The sequence below is a fragment of the Macrotis lagotis genome, chromosome 1, assembly GCF_037893015.1.
Source record: "Macrotis lagotis isolate mMagLag1 chromosome 1, bilby.v1.9.chrom.fasta, whole genome shotgun sequence".
Classification (NCBI taxonomy): Eukaryota; Metazoa; Chordata; class Mammalia; order Peramelemorphia; family Peramelidae; genus Macrotis; species Macrotis lagotis.
In genome coordinates this window covers 486,175,491-486,195,727 of record NC_133658.1, presented here as the reverse complement: position 1 = coordinate 486,195,727, position 20,237 = coordinate 486,175,491, and the positions used below count along the sequence as shown (strand labels likewise).

General features: G+C 36.2%; 1 protein-coding gene across 1 annotated transcript; it reads right to left on the bottom strand.

Annotated features, from left to right (window-relative positions):
- Positions 1 to 3,592: 3,592 nt before the first annotated feature.
- On the bottom strand, positions 3,593 to 17,897 carry LOC141520230 (nucleoside hydrolase-like). The gene is made up of 6 exons (XM_074232028.1): positions 17,830 to 17,897; positions 16,361 to 16,557; positions 15,031 to 15,207; positions 10,749 to 10,860; positions 7,392 to 7,528; positions 3,593 to 4,798 (listed from the first exon to the last, which is right to left on the bottom strand). Exons 2-6 carry the CDS (start codon positions 16,541 to 16,543, stop codon positions 4,448 to 4,450), a joined length of 960 nt encoding a protein of 319 aa, XP_074088129.1. The 5' UTR covers positions 16,544 to 16,557; positions 17,830 to 17,897; the 3' UTR covers positions 3,593 to 4,447.
- Positions 17,898 to 20,237: the final 2,340 nt, after the last annotated feature.

Sequence of the window (20,237 nt, the reverse complement as noted above, 5' to 3'; positions counted from 1 at the left end):
CAGTTTGCCTGCCAGACCTATGGAAAGGGAAGCAGTTTATGACCAAGGAAGAGTTGGAGAACATCACTAAAAACAAACTAGATGATTTTGATTAAATTAAATCAAAAAGCTTTTGCACAGACAAAACCACTGTAACCAAGAGCAAAAGAAATGTAGTAAACTGGGAAACAATCTTTACAACTAGTATTTCTGACAAAGGACTCATTTCTAAAATATACAGAGAACTGAGTCTAATTTAAAAAAAAAAGCCATTCCCCAATTGACAAATAGTCAAAGGATATGCAAAGGCAATTTACAGATGAGGAGATCAAAGCAATCCATGATCATATGAAAAATTGCTCTAAATCATTACTTATTAGAGAAATGCAAATTAAAGCTTCTCTGAGGTACCACCTCACACCTCTCAGACTGGTCAATATGATCAGAAAGGACAAAGATCATTGTTGGAAGGGTTGTGGGAAATCTACATTGCTGGTGGAGCTGTGAACTCATCCAACCTTTCTGGAGAGCAGTCTGGAACTATGCCCAAAGGGCAACAAAAATGTGCATACCCTTTGATTCAGCAATTCCACTGCTGGGTCTATACTCTGAAGAGATGATGAAAAAAGGTAAAAACATCACTTGTACAAAAATATTCATAGCAGCCCTGTTTGTGGTGGCAAAGAATTGGAAATTAAGTGAATGTTCTTCAATTGGGGAATGGCTTAACAAACTGTGATAGATGTATGTCACAGAACACTACTGTCCTATTAGAAACCAGGAAGGATGGGAATTCAGGAAAGCCTGGAAGGATTTGTGTGAACTCATGCTGAGCGAGATGAAAAGAACCAGAAAAAAAATAGCAACATGGGGGTGATGATCAACCTTGATGGACTTGCTTATTCCATCACTGCAACAATCAGGGACAATTTGGGGCTATCTGTGATGGAGAATACCATCTGTATCCAGAGAAAGAATTGTGGAGTTTGAACAAAGACCTTTAATTTAAGAAAAAAAAATCCAATATCTTATTGTCTGATCTTGCTATCTATTATACTTTATGTTTCTTCCTTAAGGATATGATTTCTCTCTCATCACATTCAGTTTGGATCAATGTATACCATGGAAACAATGTAAAGACTGACAAATTGCCTTCTGTGGGGGGTGGGAGGAGGGAAGCAAGATTAGGAGAAAAATTGTAAAACTCAAAATAAATAAAATCTTTAAAAAAAAACAAAAAATGCTTATTATCCAGACTAAGATAAACAGTTAAGTGGACAACTCATTGGGTTGATCTATCTGAGTGTTGTGTATGTGTGTGTGTATGTATATGTGGTTTGAAGTAGATAATGAAATAGGACCCAGAATTAAACAGGAGGAGAATGGATTAAATTGTCTTGGAACAATTACACAGCAATTTTAATTCTAACTAATTCCTTGAAACAGTTTAATTTTTTTCTGTTTTTAAATACTTTTTCAAAAACTTGGAATTAATTTTTTCAATAATTAAACTTTTATTTTTATTTCTTCTTTATTTGTTAAATTGAATGATTTCATTCTCAGCTTTCCTTTTCTTCCCTCATACAACTACATTCAAGGACTTGTGAACCATAATAAAATGGGGCAGAAACTTTTAGGGAGAACTAAATTCCCCCATTCACAATGAAAAAGGAAAAAAGAAAATCAAAACTCTTTTTTTTAACAAAGATGCATAGTCAAGTAAAATAAATCCTAATAATAGGAGTGTTCAAAAATGTGTCTGATTCTGTATATTTAGTCCATCTCTTCTCTGTAGGAAGTGGTAGTATTCTTTGTCATTGGACCTCTGTAATCATGGTTGATCACTTCATTTTTTGGAGTTCTTAAACGTTTCAAAAAAATGTTGATTTACTTGTTCTTGTTCTGTTCTCTTCACTCTATCAGTTCAAACAATTTTTCCCAGGTATCTTTAAAATTGCTCTTCAATTCTTGAAGCACAATAGTATTTCAAATATAATACTTTGCTCAGTCATTCCCAAATTAATGGCCACCTCCTTAGATTCCAGTTCTTTACCACCACCAAAAAAAGTTCTAGAGATGTTTTTATACATAGAGGAATTTTTCCTCTTCCTTCCATCTCTTTGGCATATAGCCAAGGGGTGGTATCATTGATGCAGTATGCCATAGAAACTACAGTCTCTGAAGCTTTAAAATCATCCCAAGGACACTGGAGAAATAAGTAAGAGTGAGTAAGCTGTAAAATTTTGTGAAAAATTCTATCACTCAAGAGAGAAGTGGGTTGTTCTTGTATAATGGGTGAGGGGTAATGAATGAATAGGCTGCTCAATTACTCCATTTGTATCCATTCAATATTAAGTGATCTTGGGAAAGACCACAACATTTTGGATGGACCTCCCCATGAACAATTTATGGAAGGACATGGATAAAAATTATATGGGAAGAGAAGTGGATGAATGTGTTCCACTGGAGGGAAAAGTCACAAATGATTCAATCCATGACAGTATTAAGGAGTGTCACAGAATATGCCCCCCTATATGTTGTAGCCTTTGGTGGCTATCCAACTTGCCCATACCTAGTATTGGCACAAAACATTTTTGTAAATGATTTGATTCTTCTTGTTGTTATTCTGATTTCTTTTTACAGCATTCTACCTTCTCCCCTCCACACTGAAAATAGCATTTTCATTGAAAGTCTCTCCAGGGTTATTACATGGTAGATTCAATGACAGACTTGGATTCAGGAAGAACTGAGTTCAAATCCTAATGATGTTTATTAGTTGTGTGTACCCGGGCAATTCACTTAACACCTATCAACCTCAGTTTTCTCTTCTGTAAAATGTGGGTGATCAGAGCAATAACTCCACAGAATTGTTGTGAAGATCAAAAAAAGATCACATATCTATGTATCTATTCATCCATCCATCTATGTAGATAGATATGTAAGTATGTATGTATAAAGCATTTTGTAAACTTTATAGTACCACATAAATTATTGATAGTAGTAGTGTCATTATTATGTTTTCTCTGTTCATCTTCAAGTTTCTCATACCAGGAACTTGGCCCATCTAGACACATGGGAGAGGTACAAGAAAGTGTTATCCACATGTCACTGTCCTCTATGAGGGTAAGAACTGTATATTCTTTATCTCTTTTAATTCTCCAAGATGTACCACTATGGCTTGCTTTATTGGTACAAAGCACATAGAACACTGTATGATCTTTAGCAATATTTGTTGAATTGAATGAATTCATATGCAGCTTTCCTTTTCTTCCCTTGTATAACTGTATTAAGTGGTTTGTGAACCATAATAGAATGGGGGCAGGAGCTTTTAGGGAGACCTCAAAAAAAAAAGACCATTAAGAAGCCAAAGAACTTAATTATTGTTAGTTTTAAATTCATTGCCTCAGTAAAAACCATTCTTCTCTTCTCCCCAAAGCTAAGTAAACTAAGTTCTTTCCTTTTTCTGGAACAGCTATTTTTCTCCCTTCAGTTACTCTCAGCCCACTGTACTTAGCCCATGGCAATGCTTTCCCAGTTGAATATAGAGATAGATAAAGGGGTTTAGATCTGAAAAGAAAGACTTTGCATCAACATTCAAATGTACCAGGTCAGATTTTTTTTAATTTTGTGATAAATTTTTTAATATGCCATCACACTGGACAGTATTTATTTCCCCCTGCTAGAACTTTCTTTAATGATTAAGTCCTATACACAAAGAAAAAGTCATTTTTATAGAGACAATGTCTTTTATAATATTTTCATTTTATGATTAGTAAACAGAAAGAAACACAGTGCCTTTGTACATGTCCATTTTTCAAAAAATAATTAAAAATTTAAAAATTTTGAAAATTAATTACATTCCAGAGAAAAAGGAGACACAGACCCTTGTCACAAATAATGATAAAACCATATCAGTCAATCCTTAAGCTTTTATTAAACAGAAGGCTATTTTCATGAAAACAAATTGGATTAAAATTTAAACTAGTAAAATCAAAGCAAAAAGTAACATTTGATTGTCTGCTTTTTTCAGTTATTTACAGAACCATCTGTATGAAGTGGGTGAATAAAATCAATAAATTTTCTCAGTCACAACTGATTCTGGGGCCAGTAGACAAACATAACCATTACTTCTGATAACTTGCAAAGAACGTCGGACTGTAGTCATTTGAAAATAGTTTGAAATCATTCAAATAAGGATATTTAAACATTGTGCCTTATGAAATACCAACATGTTAAAACCTTATCAGAACTCAGTTTTAAATGAATTTTCCCCTTAAGATATTGAAATTAAAATTTGGTTCCAATATTTGAATGTATTTTGAATCAATTTCAAAAGAACAGATATTATATTTTTTATCTAAATACCTTGTAAGAGAAAAAATGATCATATATGAGATTATAATGGAAACTTTATTTCAAATCAAATGAAACAGCACATGTAAAGTGCGACTAGCTATTATTACTATTACTATTTCAAAGCAGCCATCAGAAGACCTTTGAATTTTTCCATATCCAATTCTTTTGTGACAGAAACTTTGTTTTCTTTCTGAAGATTGTCATCCATATCCAAAACCATCATTCCTCGGGTGTGGGAGCCAGTCAATTCTACAGATACTGCACAGAAAATGGATTCAGTGACCAATTCCTCATTGATTGCAACTGCCATCGCAAAGCAATCACAAGATACAAATCCTGGTTTCCGATAGAGAGCTCTTAACTTGGGAATGGGGCGCTTTTGGTACTCTATGGTTACTGCATAGATTGCTTTCAAAAACCTTGCTTTTTCACTGTCCTGTGAAGTACACTTCTCATAAAATTCCTATAGACACAGAAAAAGACAAATACTCTTTATTAGGTAGGTACTAAGGCAAAGTGGATAGAAAGTCAGCCTTGGAAAGCCCTGAATTCAAGGGCTACCTACTTCCTAAGTGACCCTGGAAAAGTCACTTGAACTCTCAGTGCTCTAGGCTACTAAGACTACAATTACTGAGGTGAGACTTACGTTAAGAAGGAGTTTCTTTACCCCATAATATCCTACCCCAAGAAGATCACAGGTCCACTCCCCATCTCTATCCCACATTGTGCTTTAACTGCTGCAACATTAAAGTAAGACATTAAAGTAACTGAGCAGAAAATAATGATTATAGCAGCCCTGTTTGCAGTGACAAAGAATTGGAAATTAAGTGAATGTCTTTCAATTGGGGAATGACCGAACAAACTGTGGCATGTGTATGTCATGGAACACTATTGTTCTATTAGAAATCAGGAGGGATGGGAACAGGGAAGCCTGGAAGGACTTGAATGAACTGATGCTGAGTAAGATGAGCGGAACCAGAAGAACATTGTACGCCCTAACAGCAACATGGGGGTGATGATCAACCTTAATGGACTTGCTCATTCCATCAGTGAAACAATTGGGCACAATTTGGGGGTATCTGCTATAGAGAATACCATCTGTATCCTGAGAAAGAATTGTGGAATTTGAACAAAGACCAAAGACTATTGCCTTTAATTTTTTTTAAAAAAAAAAGGTTATCTTATCATGTAATTTTACTGTCTCTTATACTTTATGTTTCTTCCTTAAGGATATGATTTTTCTCTCATCACATTCAACTTAGATCAATGTATACATTGGAAACAATGTAAAGAGTAACAGACTGCCTTCTGTGGGGGGGGAACCAAGATTAGGGGAAAAATTGTAAAATTCAAAATAAATAAAATCTTTTTTAAAAAAAGAAAATAATGAAGATTAGAAGTACATGGAGCCCTTTATAAGGTCAAAGTTTTCTGATTTGGAGAAACTGGGCTTCTGACACACCTGGATGATTGGAGTCTGCAGGGTTATAGCTTTGTCGAATTATTTTTTTAAATTTTATTTATTTAAGGCAATGGAGTTAAGTGACTTGCCCAAGGTCACACAGCTAGACAATTATTAAGTGTCTGAGGCTGGATTTGAACTCAGGTTCTCCTGGCTCCAGGGCCAGTGCTCTTATCCACTACACCAGGGTTATAGCTTTGTGATGACCAACCTCCCAGGGCTCTAGTCACACAGTTAAATAGCCCTGGCTGGGTGAAGAGAATGCCAGCCTGGGAGTAAGGAGCACCTGGGGCAAGGTCCACCTCTGACTATATGACTGGGGGCAAGTCTGAAGTCCTCCAGGTCCCAGGCCATTTACTGAAACCATAGCTTAGCAAGAGCTGATCAACAGTGAGGCAGTGGGATTCCTTCTTGGGAGCTTCCTATACCAAAAAACCCATAAGTTTGCTAAAAAAAATTAATTATACTGTAGGCTCTCTATTTAAATAATCCTCCAAAATCTGGATTTATAATTTAGGGAAGCTTGTGATTAAATTTAGGCATTGAATGTAGGAGCTTTGTTAAGTCTATAATATTAATAAATGGAGCCTTGATTTGGAGCATTTGTTGATTTCAGAAAGACAAGTTTTTGAAAGAGTTGCACCTTGAAAGGGAGGAGACATGGTGGAGAACAGCTAGCAGGGATATATCTAAAGCATTCTTGTTGCAAAAGTGAGGGACTGGAAAAAAAAGAGAAAGTGAATATTAGCATTCCTCTTTGAATTTACCATTATTTTCAATGGGCAACTAGGTGGTATAGTCAATAGGTATTCTATTAATACCAGACCTAGAGTCAGGAACACCCAAGTTCTAATCCAGCCTCAAACTCTTAGTAGCTGTGTGATCCTGGTCAAGTTACTTAACCTAGTTTACCTCAATTTCCTTATCCATAAAATTAGTTGGAGAAGGAAATGGCAAACCACTCCCAGTATCTTTGCTAAGAACCATATCTGCCCCATCAAAAAAAAAAAGGTCATAAAGAGTTGGACACTTTTAAAACAATAACAACAAAATAATTCTTTTTATTCTCTATTACTTAACATTTTCGTTTCAGTTTTCATATATGCTACACAGAAGCCTTGCTTATGAATGTAAACATTACTGCATACATCGACCTGAAGACATAGTAATAATTGGTGACTGCTGAGTGTGTGTGTGTGGGGGGGGGGGGTGTATGTGTGTGTGTGTGTGTGTGTTTAAATCAAATTCTAGGAATCATCCTTAACCCAATAGCCATGCTGCTGGGGTATGCAGCAGGTAAATGTTTAAGCACTGGTCCAGGGAAAACAATACCCTGCAGAACAATTAAGTCTAGACAATCCTCAGAATAATAGTTGAAGTCCTGATGATTTCCAAGGTGTAAATACTTAATTAACTGAAATTTAATAATTGGACCTTACCCAGGCATGGTCATTTTGACTCTAGTAGATCCCTGAATGAATGTCCCTGAGTATTAAATAGATTGAGATTGAGTCCTTTCTTCTACCATGAAGAATGTTATTGCATATTTCAAAAAGTCAATATGAATATTCAAAATGAATACCTAGCCACTTACCCAAGGTAGCGAATGCGAGCATGCAAATTCCCAGGTTGTAATAAAAGTTGGACAAGTATATTCATTTAAGACAATGTAAGCTGCCTCTGGATCTGCTGCAAAATTGAATTCTGCACAGATATCAATGTTTCCTCTGGCTAATACAAGGGGGAAAAAAACACAAAAATTCATTCACTAGATCATATAGTTTCTCATTTTCCAAATAAATATATAAATAAAATAAAAATGTAAATAAGCTCTGGAAAGAAAGAACTCAACTAATGTTCAGTGAAAGTTCATGGATAGCTTGATTCTTTAGGACTCAGGTATCTTCCCATAGAAACAATGTTTTTGATGGTAAATAGGAGACCAGTCTATGAAACCTTCTTAACTCATAATGTCCTTAAAACATATAATCATATGGCTAATATGGGAATTTGTTTTGCAAGATTATACATAATTGTAACATGGTTCTGTTTTTCTTTCTAAATGCATTTAAGAAAGGGAGGGAACAGAGTATTGGGAACAAGATTAAAAATAAAATTGAAATAAAAAATAGTAATAGAAGAACATAACTCTCCTTTATAACAATATTTCTGTTGGGAAATGGACCAAAGTTCTGGACTTCAGACCATCTTAAAACATATCTCTGCTTTGATATCATCTCCCCCAGTCCTCACACCCTAATTCTTGGCAAAGGGAAGAAGGGATTCCCTCTCATATCTCCACTGAATAAAGAAAGTATGGATTGTCTAGATACTAAATCACTAAGGGGTGTCTGTGGCCCGGGAGAGGGCCTCTAGCAATGATAAAGGTGCAAGGGTACTGCAACATCTGAAGATGCTGAGCTCCAAAGAAGTTGAGAAAGGAATGACCATCACAGCTCTACAAGGTTTTGCCTCTTCTCTTCCCATGTTTTCCAGTTTTGTTGAATCAAAATACCTGGACTTTGAAAGGACTGAGGCTTTTTGATCTTTCTTAATTGAAAATTATATTCACAACAGAGTAGAAAATGACCAAAGTAATCTAGTGTTCGATAAATTAAAAAATACGAGCTTTTGACAAAAGTTCATTATTTGACAAAAATTTCAGTGGGAACTGGAAAACAGTTTGGCAGAATACAAGTATAGATTGACATCTCTAACTGTATAACAAGATCAGGTCAAAATGGGCATATGATTAGACATAAAAGGTGATAATATAAGCAGATTAGGAGAGAATAGGATATTTTACCTGGAAGATCTATGGATAAGGGAAGAATTTATGACCAAACAAGATAGTGTATAACAGGATATAAAATGGATTATTTTGATTATATTACATTAATCTTTGTTGCACAAACAAAACTCATGCAGCCAAAATGAGAAGGACGGCAGGAAATTGGAGGAAAATATTTACAGTAAATTTCTGTGATAAAGGCCTCAGTTCTCAATACATTGAATCATATTATAATTCAATTCAATAAGAATTGAATCATATTTATAAGAATATGAGTTATTCTCTAACTGAAAATTGGCCAAAGGATATATGAACAGGCAATTTTCAGAAAAAGAAATCAAAGTTTTATATAATCAGATGAAAAAATGCTCTAAATCACTACTAATTAGAGAAATGTTCTGAGGTACCTGCTCACACCTATCAGATTGGCTAAAATGACAGAAAAGGAAAATAAAAAATGTTGAAAAGGATATTGGAAAACTGACTCTAGTGCACTGTTGGTAGAGTTGCAAACTGATCCAATCACTCTGGAGAACAATTTGGAACTACAATACTACTACTAGGTCCAAAGAGATCAAATTAAAAGTAAAAGCACATATATAAATATATATATATATATATATATATATACACACACACACACACACACACACACACACACACACACACACAAAAAATATTTTTAGTTCTTTTTGTTGTGGCAAAGAACTGGAAATTCATGTGATGTCCATAATTGCGAAAGGGCTGAACAAACTGTAGGAGAGCATTTTTTAACCTTTTATTTTCTTTTTCTTTTTTTTATTTGTTTTCTTTCACAACATGACTAGTATGGAAATATGTTTTACATGTCTGTATATGTTTAATCTATATCAAAGTCCTTGATTTTTGAAGGAAGAATAAGGGAGGGAGAGAATTGTTTTTTATAAACCTTTAAAACCTTTAAAAAAATTTTTTTAAGATTTTATTTGAGTTTTACAATTTTTCCCCAATCTTACTTCCCCCCCCCAACCCACCATGGAAAGCAATCTGTCAGTCTTTACTTTGTTTCCATGTTGTACATTGATTCAAATTGAGTGTGATGAGAGAGAAATCATATCCTTAAGGAAGAAACAAAAAGTATAAGAGATAACAAGATCAAACAATAAGATATCTGGTTTTTTTTTCTAAATTAAATGGAATAGTCCTTGAACTTTGTTCAAACTCCATGGCTCTTTATCTGGATACAGATGGTATTCTCCATTGCAGATAGCCCCAAATTGTCCCTGATTGTTGCACTGATGGAATGAGCGAGTCCATCAAGGTTGATCATCAGCCCTAAGTTGCTGTTAGGGGTACAGTGTTTTTCTGGTTCTGCTCAATTCATTCAACATCAGTTCATGCAAATCCCTCCAGGCTTCCCTGAAATCCCATCCCTCCTGGTTTCTAATAGAACAATCATGTTCCATGACATACATATACCACAGTTTGCTAAGCCATTCCCCAATTGAAGGACATTTACTTGATTTCCAATTCTTTGCCACCACAAATAGGGCTGCTATGAATACTTTTGTACAAGTGATGTTTTTACCCTTTTTCATCATCTCTTCAGGGTATAGACCTCGTAGTGGTATTGCTGGATCAAAGGGTATGCTCATTTTTTGTTGCCCTTTGGGCATAGTGGAACTCAAAATTTTAAAAAAAGACTTAAAATTTTTATATGAAATTAAAAAATGAATAATTGTAAAACCAATGTTAACATTTTTTATATTTAACTGGACAAAAATGGAATATTAAAAGGAGAAAACTGTTTTCATAGCAATGGTTTGACTTATAATAGTAATGGCTTTGTAGGAAGCAGAAAGAAAACCAAGAGATAAAGGGTTAATTTAACTTCCCTCAAAAAGTCAAGAAAGACAAACTAATTTCTAAAATGGGAATTAGAATGTGATCTTCTTTAGTACTATGTCTGGAACATAATAAACTCTTGAATGTTTGATGGTGATGGTGATGAAGAAGATCATGATGATGATAAATTAGAGGAAATGCACCATCTTTGCAAAAAGTAGGAAACTATGTTTTCTTAAATTATTAATGTCTTATGACTAATTGTAATTAGTAATGAATAATTAATTAGTTGTTATAATCATTATAATTATCATTGTCTCTTTTAAAATTACTTACAGTACATATTGCCTCCCATTATAGACATATTTTTAATTTTCTTAGGAAGCATTGGGTCCATTTTCACTGCCAGAGCTAAATTCGTCAAAGGCCCAGTGGCAACCAAAGTTACCTGAAAAATACAAAGTAATAACTTCTCTACATTTTATTATAATTAGAGAATTATAAAATGTTAGAGTTAGCGGGGATGGCAGAATTTATCATACAACTCTCTACCCAAATCGTAAACCCCAATTACTTGAAGTCACCCACCAATAATGGTATGTAATAGTTCTAATCATTGTGAAATTTCTAAGAGAAAGCAAAGATATATTTCTATATAAATTTCACCCATTTATTGTAGTTATACCCACTTTAAAAACTTGAAGTCAGTCATCTTCCCCTTTCTGTCCTTTTCTCCTGATTAAATGAACATCCCCAGGTCTTCAACTGAGCTTCTCATCGTTCATTTTCTTTAGGCACCTGACTACTCTCTTTCCCCATCTAGAAATACTTCACTCTGCCAATGGTCCTTCTAACTTGTGCTGCAAAATTCTCCGGAGAAAGATTTCTACAGGACTTCTACTTAACATGGCTCAAAGTCATTTTTGTTCTTGGAAGTCACGTCACCACTACTGACACCCTGAGCTTGTAGTATAATATCTCCTCCACCTCTGTCCCATTTTTTTTAACACAAATTGATTTTTGAACATATCTTCCTAATCTGTATTTGCATAGTTGTGTTTTTCCCAAGCTCATACAGAACTTTACATTTATTCCTTTAAATTTTATTTTTTTCCTCCTGCCCATCATCATATCCTGTTGAGTTGTCTTTAGATTCTAAATTTGCTACAAATTCAATAAGCAAATGATCTATGCCTTTGTCTATGTCACTGATCACTGATATAATTAATAGTTGAACAGAGCAAGGTCAAAGACACAATTTTGGTATATTCCACTGGAGCCTTGGTCCATCCATTAAGACTCACTATGTAAGGGAATGAGCTTATATCCTAACACTTTTATTCACTTAGGAAAAAGCAATTATTTTTTCCACCTGAATATTAAGCATAATGAATGACCTAGGACAGAGTGTCTAATTATAGAAGAAGTCTAAGGGGGCCAGGAATGGTGAAAAGCATGTGAATTCCAGGGGGTATGAAAAGTGGGAAGTTATAAATCTAATGAGTTTTAACTTCTTCTCAAAGAGCTATATATCAAGTATAAAAGAATATCAAACATAAAAGAATCATGTAGGATAGCAACTTGTTTCAGGGTAATTTCTATCTGAATACCATAAAATATAAGATGAGAACAATAACAATAGGAGTAATAATGCTTAAAATTTGTATAACATTTTCATAGATTTCAAAGTATTTTTCAATACCAAAACTTAGCAAAACACACATTGGGTCTAGTCAGCTAGTTGCTTTAAAACTACTATATCACTATCTTGTCCATGGTGTGAAACACTTTATTAAAATGTAGACATGCTATTTGCACAGTATTCTCTAATGTGCAATTAGTAAAATCTTGTTTTAAAGAATAGAGAATTTTCTATTATTCTTTTAAAGCATTAAGGCATAGGACAAATATGTGGGTACATTTTTTATGGCAGCAAGGGAGTATAATCCTGAACCTGGAATCAGGAAGGCCTGGGTTCATAGCTTGTCTCTGGTACAAGCAATATGACCCTGTGCTTATCACTTAAATTCTATTAGCCTTAACATACATATCTGTAAAAACAATAGCAGCATCTAATTTTCAGTGTTATTATGAGGAGCAAACCATATAGCTGTAAAGGACTTAGCAAAACTAAAAGAGTTATGAGGTAGTAGTAAATGTTAACTACTATTTGCTATGATATTTATATATATTTTATATATTCTCCAAAATAATGATGATGATGTTAACTAACATTTATATAGTACTTACTTTGTACTGTGTTAAGTACCCTACAAATATTTTCTCATTTAATCTTCATAACAATCCTGGGAAGTAAGTTACCCCCTTTTTACAGTTAAGGAAATTGAGGCAAACAGAGGTTAAGTATGTTGCCCATGGTCACACAATTACTATCTGAGGTTGGATTTGAACTCAGGTCTTCCTGACTCTAGGTTTAGCATTCTTTTCACTATGCCTCCTAGCTTCATTTTTATTTGTACACTTTCTCCTAATGAAATGTCTAAGGATAGCTATATGGTTCAATGATTAGAGCACTGGGTCTGGAGGCAGGAAGACCTGAGCTCAAATCTGGTCTTAGACACTCACTAGTGGGTGACTCTGGGCAAGTGACTTAATCCTGTTTGTCTCAGTTTCTTCATCTATAAAATAAGCTGTAGATGGAATGGAAAACCACTCTAGTGACTTGGCCAAGGAAAGCCCCAAATGGGGTCAAGACATGACTAAAACTACTAAACAACAAACATTATAAAGAGTCAATAAGAATCTAGTGCCCCATGATAAAAGAAAATTATAATAGATAAACCACATGCTCCTTCCTTCCTTCATTTGACAAATATTTAATAAGGTTAGATGTTCCTATTCCAAGATGAGATAAAAATGAGTATAGGATTTAGACATAAAGAATGATGCTGGGGGCAGCTAGGTGGCGCAGTGGATAGAACACTGGCTCTGGAGTCAGGAGTACCTGGGTTCAAATCCGGCCTCAGACACTTAATAATTACCTAGCTATGTGGGCTTGAGCAAGCCACTTAATCCCATTTGCCTTGCAAAAAAAAAAACAACCTTAAAAAAAAAAAAGGAATGATGCCAGAGGCAGCTATGTGGCACAGTGGATAGAGCACCAGCCCTGGAGTCAGGTGGACGTGAGTTCAAATCCAACCTCAGGCACTTAATAATTACCTAGCTCTATGTCTTTGGGCAAGTCACTTAACCCCAATGCCTTTCAAAAAAACAAAAATAAAGTATTATCTATCCACAAACATCAGCAAGCATTAAAAAAAAAAGTCTGATTTCATAAGCCAATTAGGAGAACAAGGAATGGTATATTTGTCAGATCTATGGAAAGGGAAGGAGCTTTTAACTAAACAAGAGATAGAGAGCATTATAAAATATAAAATGAATAGTTTTCATTACATCAAATTAGAAAGCTTTTGCTCAAATAAAACCAATGCAACTTTTCCAGTCAGTGTTTCTGATAAAGGACTCATTTCTAAAATATATAGAGACTTGGATCAAATTTATAAAAATACAAACCATTTCCCAACTGATAAATTCTCAAAGGATATGAACAGACATTTTCATATGAAGAAATTAAAACTATCTATGTTAATGTGAAAAATATGCTCTAAATCATTATTGATTAGAAAAATGCAAATTGGAATGATCTGAGGTACCACCTCACACCTATCAGATTGGTCGATATTACAAAAAGGGAAAATGATCAATGATGGAGGGGATGTGAAAAAACTGGGCCACTAATGCAATAGTGGAGTTGTGAACTGATCCATCCATTCTGGAGATCAATTTGGAACTATGCCTAAAGGGCAATACAATCTAGCCTACCCTTTGATCCATACCATTATTAGGTCTATATTCCAAAGAGATAACAAAAAAGGGGGAAAAATTGCATGTTCAAAAATATTTAAGCAGCTTTCTTTGTAGTGGCAAAAATCTGGAAATTGAGAGTATCCCATCAATTGGGGATTGGCTGAACAAGCTATAGTATATGAATTTTCTGGAGTACTATTTTTCCGAAATAAGTCATGAATGACCTGACTTCAGAAAAGCATTGAAAGAATTGAATGAACTGATGAGTGATCAGAACTAGGAGAATACTTTATACATTAACAGCAACATCTATGATGGACTTAGCTCTCCTCAACAGTACAGTCAGTAATCAAAGACAATTCCAAAGGATTTGTAATGGAAAATACTATCCACATCCAGAGAAAGAAATATGGAGTCTGAATACACACCAAAGTATACTATTTTCCATTTTAAAATTTTGTTTTATACTTTATGGGTTGTTGGGTTTTTTTTGCCCTCTCAGGGTATCTCATTCCCTTTTGTTCTGATTCTTCTTTCACAACATGACTAATATAGAAATATGTTAAACATAGTTATACATGTAAAAACTATAACAAATTACTTGCTGTCAAGGGGAGGGGAGAGGGAGAAAAATGTGGAACTCAAAATCTCATCAAAAATTGAATGTTGAAGACTATCTTTGCATTTAGTTGGAATAAAAAGAAATACTTTTTTTTAAAAATTAAAAAAAATAAGACCAGGCATCAGAAAAATAGATCAACTGTGATGTCATATGCCTTGACAATTTCACCTTGTTAGGCCTCTCACTGATGATCCTTATTATTGCAGCTACAGCGTGTTCCCGTTGTACTTGGTCGAATCCAGGGGCATCATCATCAGCTACATCCCCTAAGCCATCTGTTCCATAAAAATAATCATTTTTCATTGTATTAAGTAAAGGGGAAGAAGCACCCTGGTAAACTGGAATCTGAAATGAAATGTTCAGAAAGAAGAGTCAGACTGGTCAAATATTTTTTAAAGAAAGTTAAGGGCTTATGTTTTACATATGAAAACATGTAGCTATAAATTATGTAAATCAAATCATGCCAGCTGTGGTGGCATATGCATGTAGTCTCAGCTACTGGGGAGCCTGGGGCAAATGGACCTTTTGAACAGGCATTAGTATGTGATGAATCATCAAGAGGAGGGAGTTACCATATTGCCTTCAGAGGGATGAGCTGATGTAGGAAAATAAAGCTGAAAATCAAAGAAAGGTCTTTTGTTGATGAGTAATGGGAGCTGATCATAAGTGGCCTCTAAACTTCCAGTCTGAGATGATAGAGATCTACTTTAAAATTTTAATTAAATAATTAATAATTATTAAAGTATAATAAATTAAAATAATTATTCTGAAATAATTATTTTAATTTAAAAATAATTAGTGAATTGTCTTCTAAGAATGTTACTAAAATGACTTCTTTATGTCACAATTTTCTTTTCCAAATGACATATTCTATTTCTGGTGCTGCCAATTTTGCAGTATAAGCGGGGGCTGGAGAAGCAAAAATTTAAGATCTCAGGTTTTTCTACCCAGAGCTCATAAATTCAAAAAGCAATGAAAAAATAAATGAATAGATTAGGTCAATCTCTTAAAATTTTCACAGGGGTAGTTAGATGGCTTAGGGAATAGATGGCTGGGTCTAGAGTCAGGAAGACCCCAGTTCAATTCTTTTTTTTTTTAGGTTTTTGCAAGGCAAATAGGGTTAAGTGGCTTGCCCAAGGCCATACAGCTGGGTAATTATCAAGTGTCTGATATCGGATTTGAACTCAGGAACTCCTGACTCCAGGACTAGTGCTCTATCCACTCTGCCACCTAGCCGCCCCGGACCCCAGTTCAATTCTGACCGCAGGCATTTACTAATTAGAACTCTGGACAAATCACTAAACCCTGTTTGCCTCAGTTTCCTCATTTGCAAAATGAGCTGGAGAAGGAAATGGCAAACTATTCCAGTAGATTTACCATGAAACTCCCAAATGGGGTTTTGACGAATTAAATAACACATTTTTAGGGTTGTGCACTGACCATAATATGCATTTAATCAATACAAATGTGAAAGAGCCTCACAAGACAGAAAAATTACCTGTAAATGATTGCACTTTTTTAACACCCGAAGGACATTTTTACACACGTTTTCCACTGTAGCATTTCCGAAACAGCAAGTGATCCCCAAGATTTCAACATTAGGAGCTGCCAGAGCTATCATTAAGGCAGCAGCATCATCCACTCCAGCATCAACATCAACCAACAGTAATTTCTTTTCCATTGCTGGAATTCCTACTGAAAATAAGATCCAGAGGAGGAAGCCTTTAGATTAAAAGAATAAAGGTAAATGCAATTAAAAGCAGCCTACCTTACAAAGGAAAAACTCTACATTTGTGTAGATAAAACTTTCAAAAAGTGCCACAGTCCTACTGAAGTTTTAAGGAAAAGACTTTTTTGTCATATTTGCTTAGAATTCTCTCCTAGACCACTCTTGCAGGAAATCACTGGCCATCTTTACAGAGATCTGAAGGGGAAGTATAGAAATCTGTAGGTTTGATGTTAACAAAGCAAGTATTTGGAAAAGCCAGGAATCCCGAAAGGCAGAAAGGTATCACCTCAGAAAGAAGAGTCCTTTTTGTTGTTGATGCCTTAAATTTATACTGAACACAGAGCCCATATCAGATTGCTTTCTGTTGGTGGGAGGGGGGAGAGAAGAGAGGGAGATAGAAAAATGTAAAACTCAAAACCTTGTAGAAAAAATGATTGGTGGGGCGGCTAGGTGGCGCAGTGGATAGAGCACCGTCCCTGGAGTCAAGAGTACCTGAGTTCAAAATCCGGTCTCAGGCACTTAATTACCTAGCTGTGTGGCCTTGGGCAAGCCTTGCAAAAACCTTAAAAAAAAGGTTGGTAAAAATTACCGTTGCATATAGTTGGAAAAAAACAAATAAAATGTTAGATCTCAAAAATAAATTTATGCTAAACACGATCTCCTAGACTTGATTTAGAGGGAGATGATGAAGCCAGAGTGTATGTATGTTAGGGCAGGGGAAAAGCATTGCCACTCTATACTATACAGGTGTCTTTGCCTCTGTGAGGGAACGCGCGTGCAGCCATGGGGCTGCAGGTGAGGCCGAGCCGGACCTACCTCTGATTGCACAGGGCTGAGTTCAGGGGCCAGGCACCCTGTGCCCCTGCCAGTGTGTGTGGAGGGGGAGGACTGATGGTGGAGAGGTGAGGATGGGTGACTGTGTTGGAGGAGGGAGAGAAGGGGGCACCATCTCAGTGCCTGGGTGGGAGAAGGAGGTTGGGTGAGGGGTTGTGCGCGTTTGGAGAGCTAGATGAGGCTGCCTCTGTGCCTGTCTTAGGGGAGGGAGAGGATAAACCATGTGGCCGCCCTTGGACGTGTGTGTGTGTGTGTGTGTGTGTGTGTGTGTGGCGGGGTGCCACTGCGTGGATGGCCACTCGGGCGGATGGGAGCCGGGGACACACAGACCCCCCTCGCCCCCTGGTCCTCCCTCCCCGGACTCCGCGACCCCCCCAACTCTGCAGGGAGCTCCTCGGCCCTACCACTGTCTCCTGCGGAGCCCCCGCCCCGCTGCCCAAGGCCGGGAGCCCGGGTCTCCTCCCCGCGGGGCCTCGAGTCTCTCGTGGCTGGTCCTGGAACAGGCGCCTCCCTGTAGCCGACACTCAAGATGGAGACTGTGAGCCCGGGGAAGTGCAGAGGTCGCTCTGCCCCGCACGGTCCCCGCCAGGCTGGGGCTCCGCAAGGGGAGGCCAGCCCCAACCGACCTGCTATAGTCACTTTAATCAATAATTAACTCGTTCCCCAGGCCCGGCAATGCCAAGGGCCCGAGCACCCCGTTCTCTAGTCACGCACTCTGACCGGGTCACTGGCGACTAGAGGAAGCCAAGCCGCCTCGGGCTTACAGAAGTAACAGGCGGCACATTAACTGTGCGCTTTGCAAGTCGGATCGCATTCTTCCCAGCTGGACAGGCGAGAGTGGCAAGATTTTTCCAAGTCTTCCTCCAATCGGCTTCTTTTTTGTTTGCTTGTTTTTGTCTTCGAAAGGAAAGTGTTGTTTTATTTCATTAAAATCAGCATACTTTTCTTTTTAGTTTTTTTGCAAGGCAAACAGGGTTAAGTGGCTTGCCCAAGGCCACATGGCTAGGTAATTATTAAGTGTCTGAGACCGGATTTGAACCCAGGTACTCCTGACTGCAAGGCCGGTGCTTTATCCACTATGCCACCTAGCCACCCCAAAATCAGCATACTTTAGATAGGGATTTACAGGCAAACTGCTGCAATCCAAAAATCACATATAGCACTTTCTGGGTGCTTGTTCTAGGTCATGGATTCCTATACTGGGATCTGTGAACCTAAAAACATTTGATAACTGCACTACAGTATAATTGGCTTCCTAGTTTACTTAATGCATTTAAAACATTCTTGCTCCACCTGATTACCAAAAGCGGTGCATTTCCCAAACAAATTTAAGGACCATTATTCTTTGAAGGAGGATCTTTTCATTGTGGGGTCCCTGCTCCTATACCAGGGGCCATCTAGGAAGTATCTTCAAAATCAGTAAATTAAAAAGAAAATAAATGCAAGGGAAAAAATATCTCATGAAAACTGCAGACAGAAGACGGAAAGCCTACTGCGCAGGTGCTTAGGGTGTGTCCCATCTGTAGAACCACAGAAGTTAATATAAGGCAGACCACGCAAATGTTAAGCATCTAACAGTGGCACTGAGGTAAGCACTCAATAAAAGAGAGTTGCTCAAGAGCAAGTTCATGGAGAGAAAGTAACTAGAACAATCTTCTGGAGGATCCAATGAATAAAATCTGAGCAACTGCAGTGAAATTATGTCACCAACTGGAAATAGGATAGTATCATGTGGGGAAATGTCCAAGAAGCAAGAAGAAAGGCAGATGGCTATTTCTAAAGTACTCTCTGGCTGAAGAGGCTCCATTTGTATCCAGCACCTTGAATACAAATTACTTGCTCTCTTTACATAGAGTTCTTCGCAATCTGGTTCCAGTCAATGAATCAATCAAGATGTTCCTATGTGGTGTTCACATATGTGGCAGGCATTCTTCTAGGCACTGGAGATAAAAAGATAGAAGGAAGGGAAAAAAATGATAAACCAATCCTTTTCTCTCAAGGAAATTACATTCTAGTAGGATATAGTCATATATATCTTTTATTATATTATTGTAACTCTTCTTATATTATAACTCTTCTTATTCTATTATTATCTTTATTTGGTTATATACTAATTTATGTAGGTAGTGTGGCAAATCTGTTAACAATGAACTGTTTCAGCTTATTTGCACAAACATTCATGCCTATGAATGAATGAATGATTATTTTTTAATGACATTTTGCTATAATTATTTCTAGCCTTGTTTTGGTTTTGCTGTTAGTATTATTTGCTTGGATACTAAGGATGGTCATAAATTATCAAGACATTCATATACTACATCCAGAGACATACAGAGCAGTCTGTGATGTACATTTGTTAGAAATGTATTATGGGAATTACTTGAGAATATGGGGCTGGAGAAGTCTCAATAGTATACCTGTTTTCAGGTACTGCCTTCCCTAATGCTCTTATTTTGGTTATGATCTAAACTTTTATATATGTTTTATATATATATATATATATATATTCATTTGGAGTTTATTATTATTATATATTATGGTATGAAAGGTTAGTCAAAATCTAATTTCTCTCAATCTACTTTATACATCTGGGGGGGTGGAAGAAGGGGAGAGAAAGAAAAAGGGGAAAGATATTTACATGTTAATTTTATTTTATGTTTAAAAGGAATAGCAAATATGATATATTTTCAGTTTCATATACAATCATATTTTTATTATACTGTGTTACTTGCTTTATTCTATAAATTGAAAATGAAATAAATTGTTTCCCAGCAGGGTTTTTTTTTAACTAATAAATTCTTACCCCAGCAAT

What these genes read in the sequence shown, in the direction of transcription:
- LOC141520230 (XM_074232028.1), bottom strand. Translation starts at nt 16,543, where the DNA reads ATGGAAAAGAAATTACTGTTGGTTGATGTTGATGCTGGAGTGGATGAT. An exon ending in AATGGGAGGCAATATGTACT is followed by an intron (nt 7,529 to 10,748) that starts GTAAGTAATTTT and finishes CCCTTGTATTAG; the next exon opens with CCAGAGGAAACATTGATATC. An exon ending in GCTCGCATTCGCTACCTTGG is followed by an intron (nt 4,799 to 7,391) that starts GTAAGTGGCTAG and finishes CTGTGTCTATAG; the next exon opens with GAATTTTATGAGAAGTGTAC.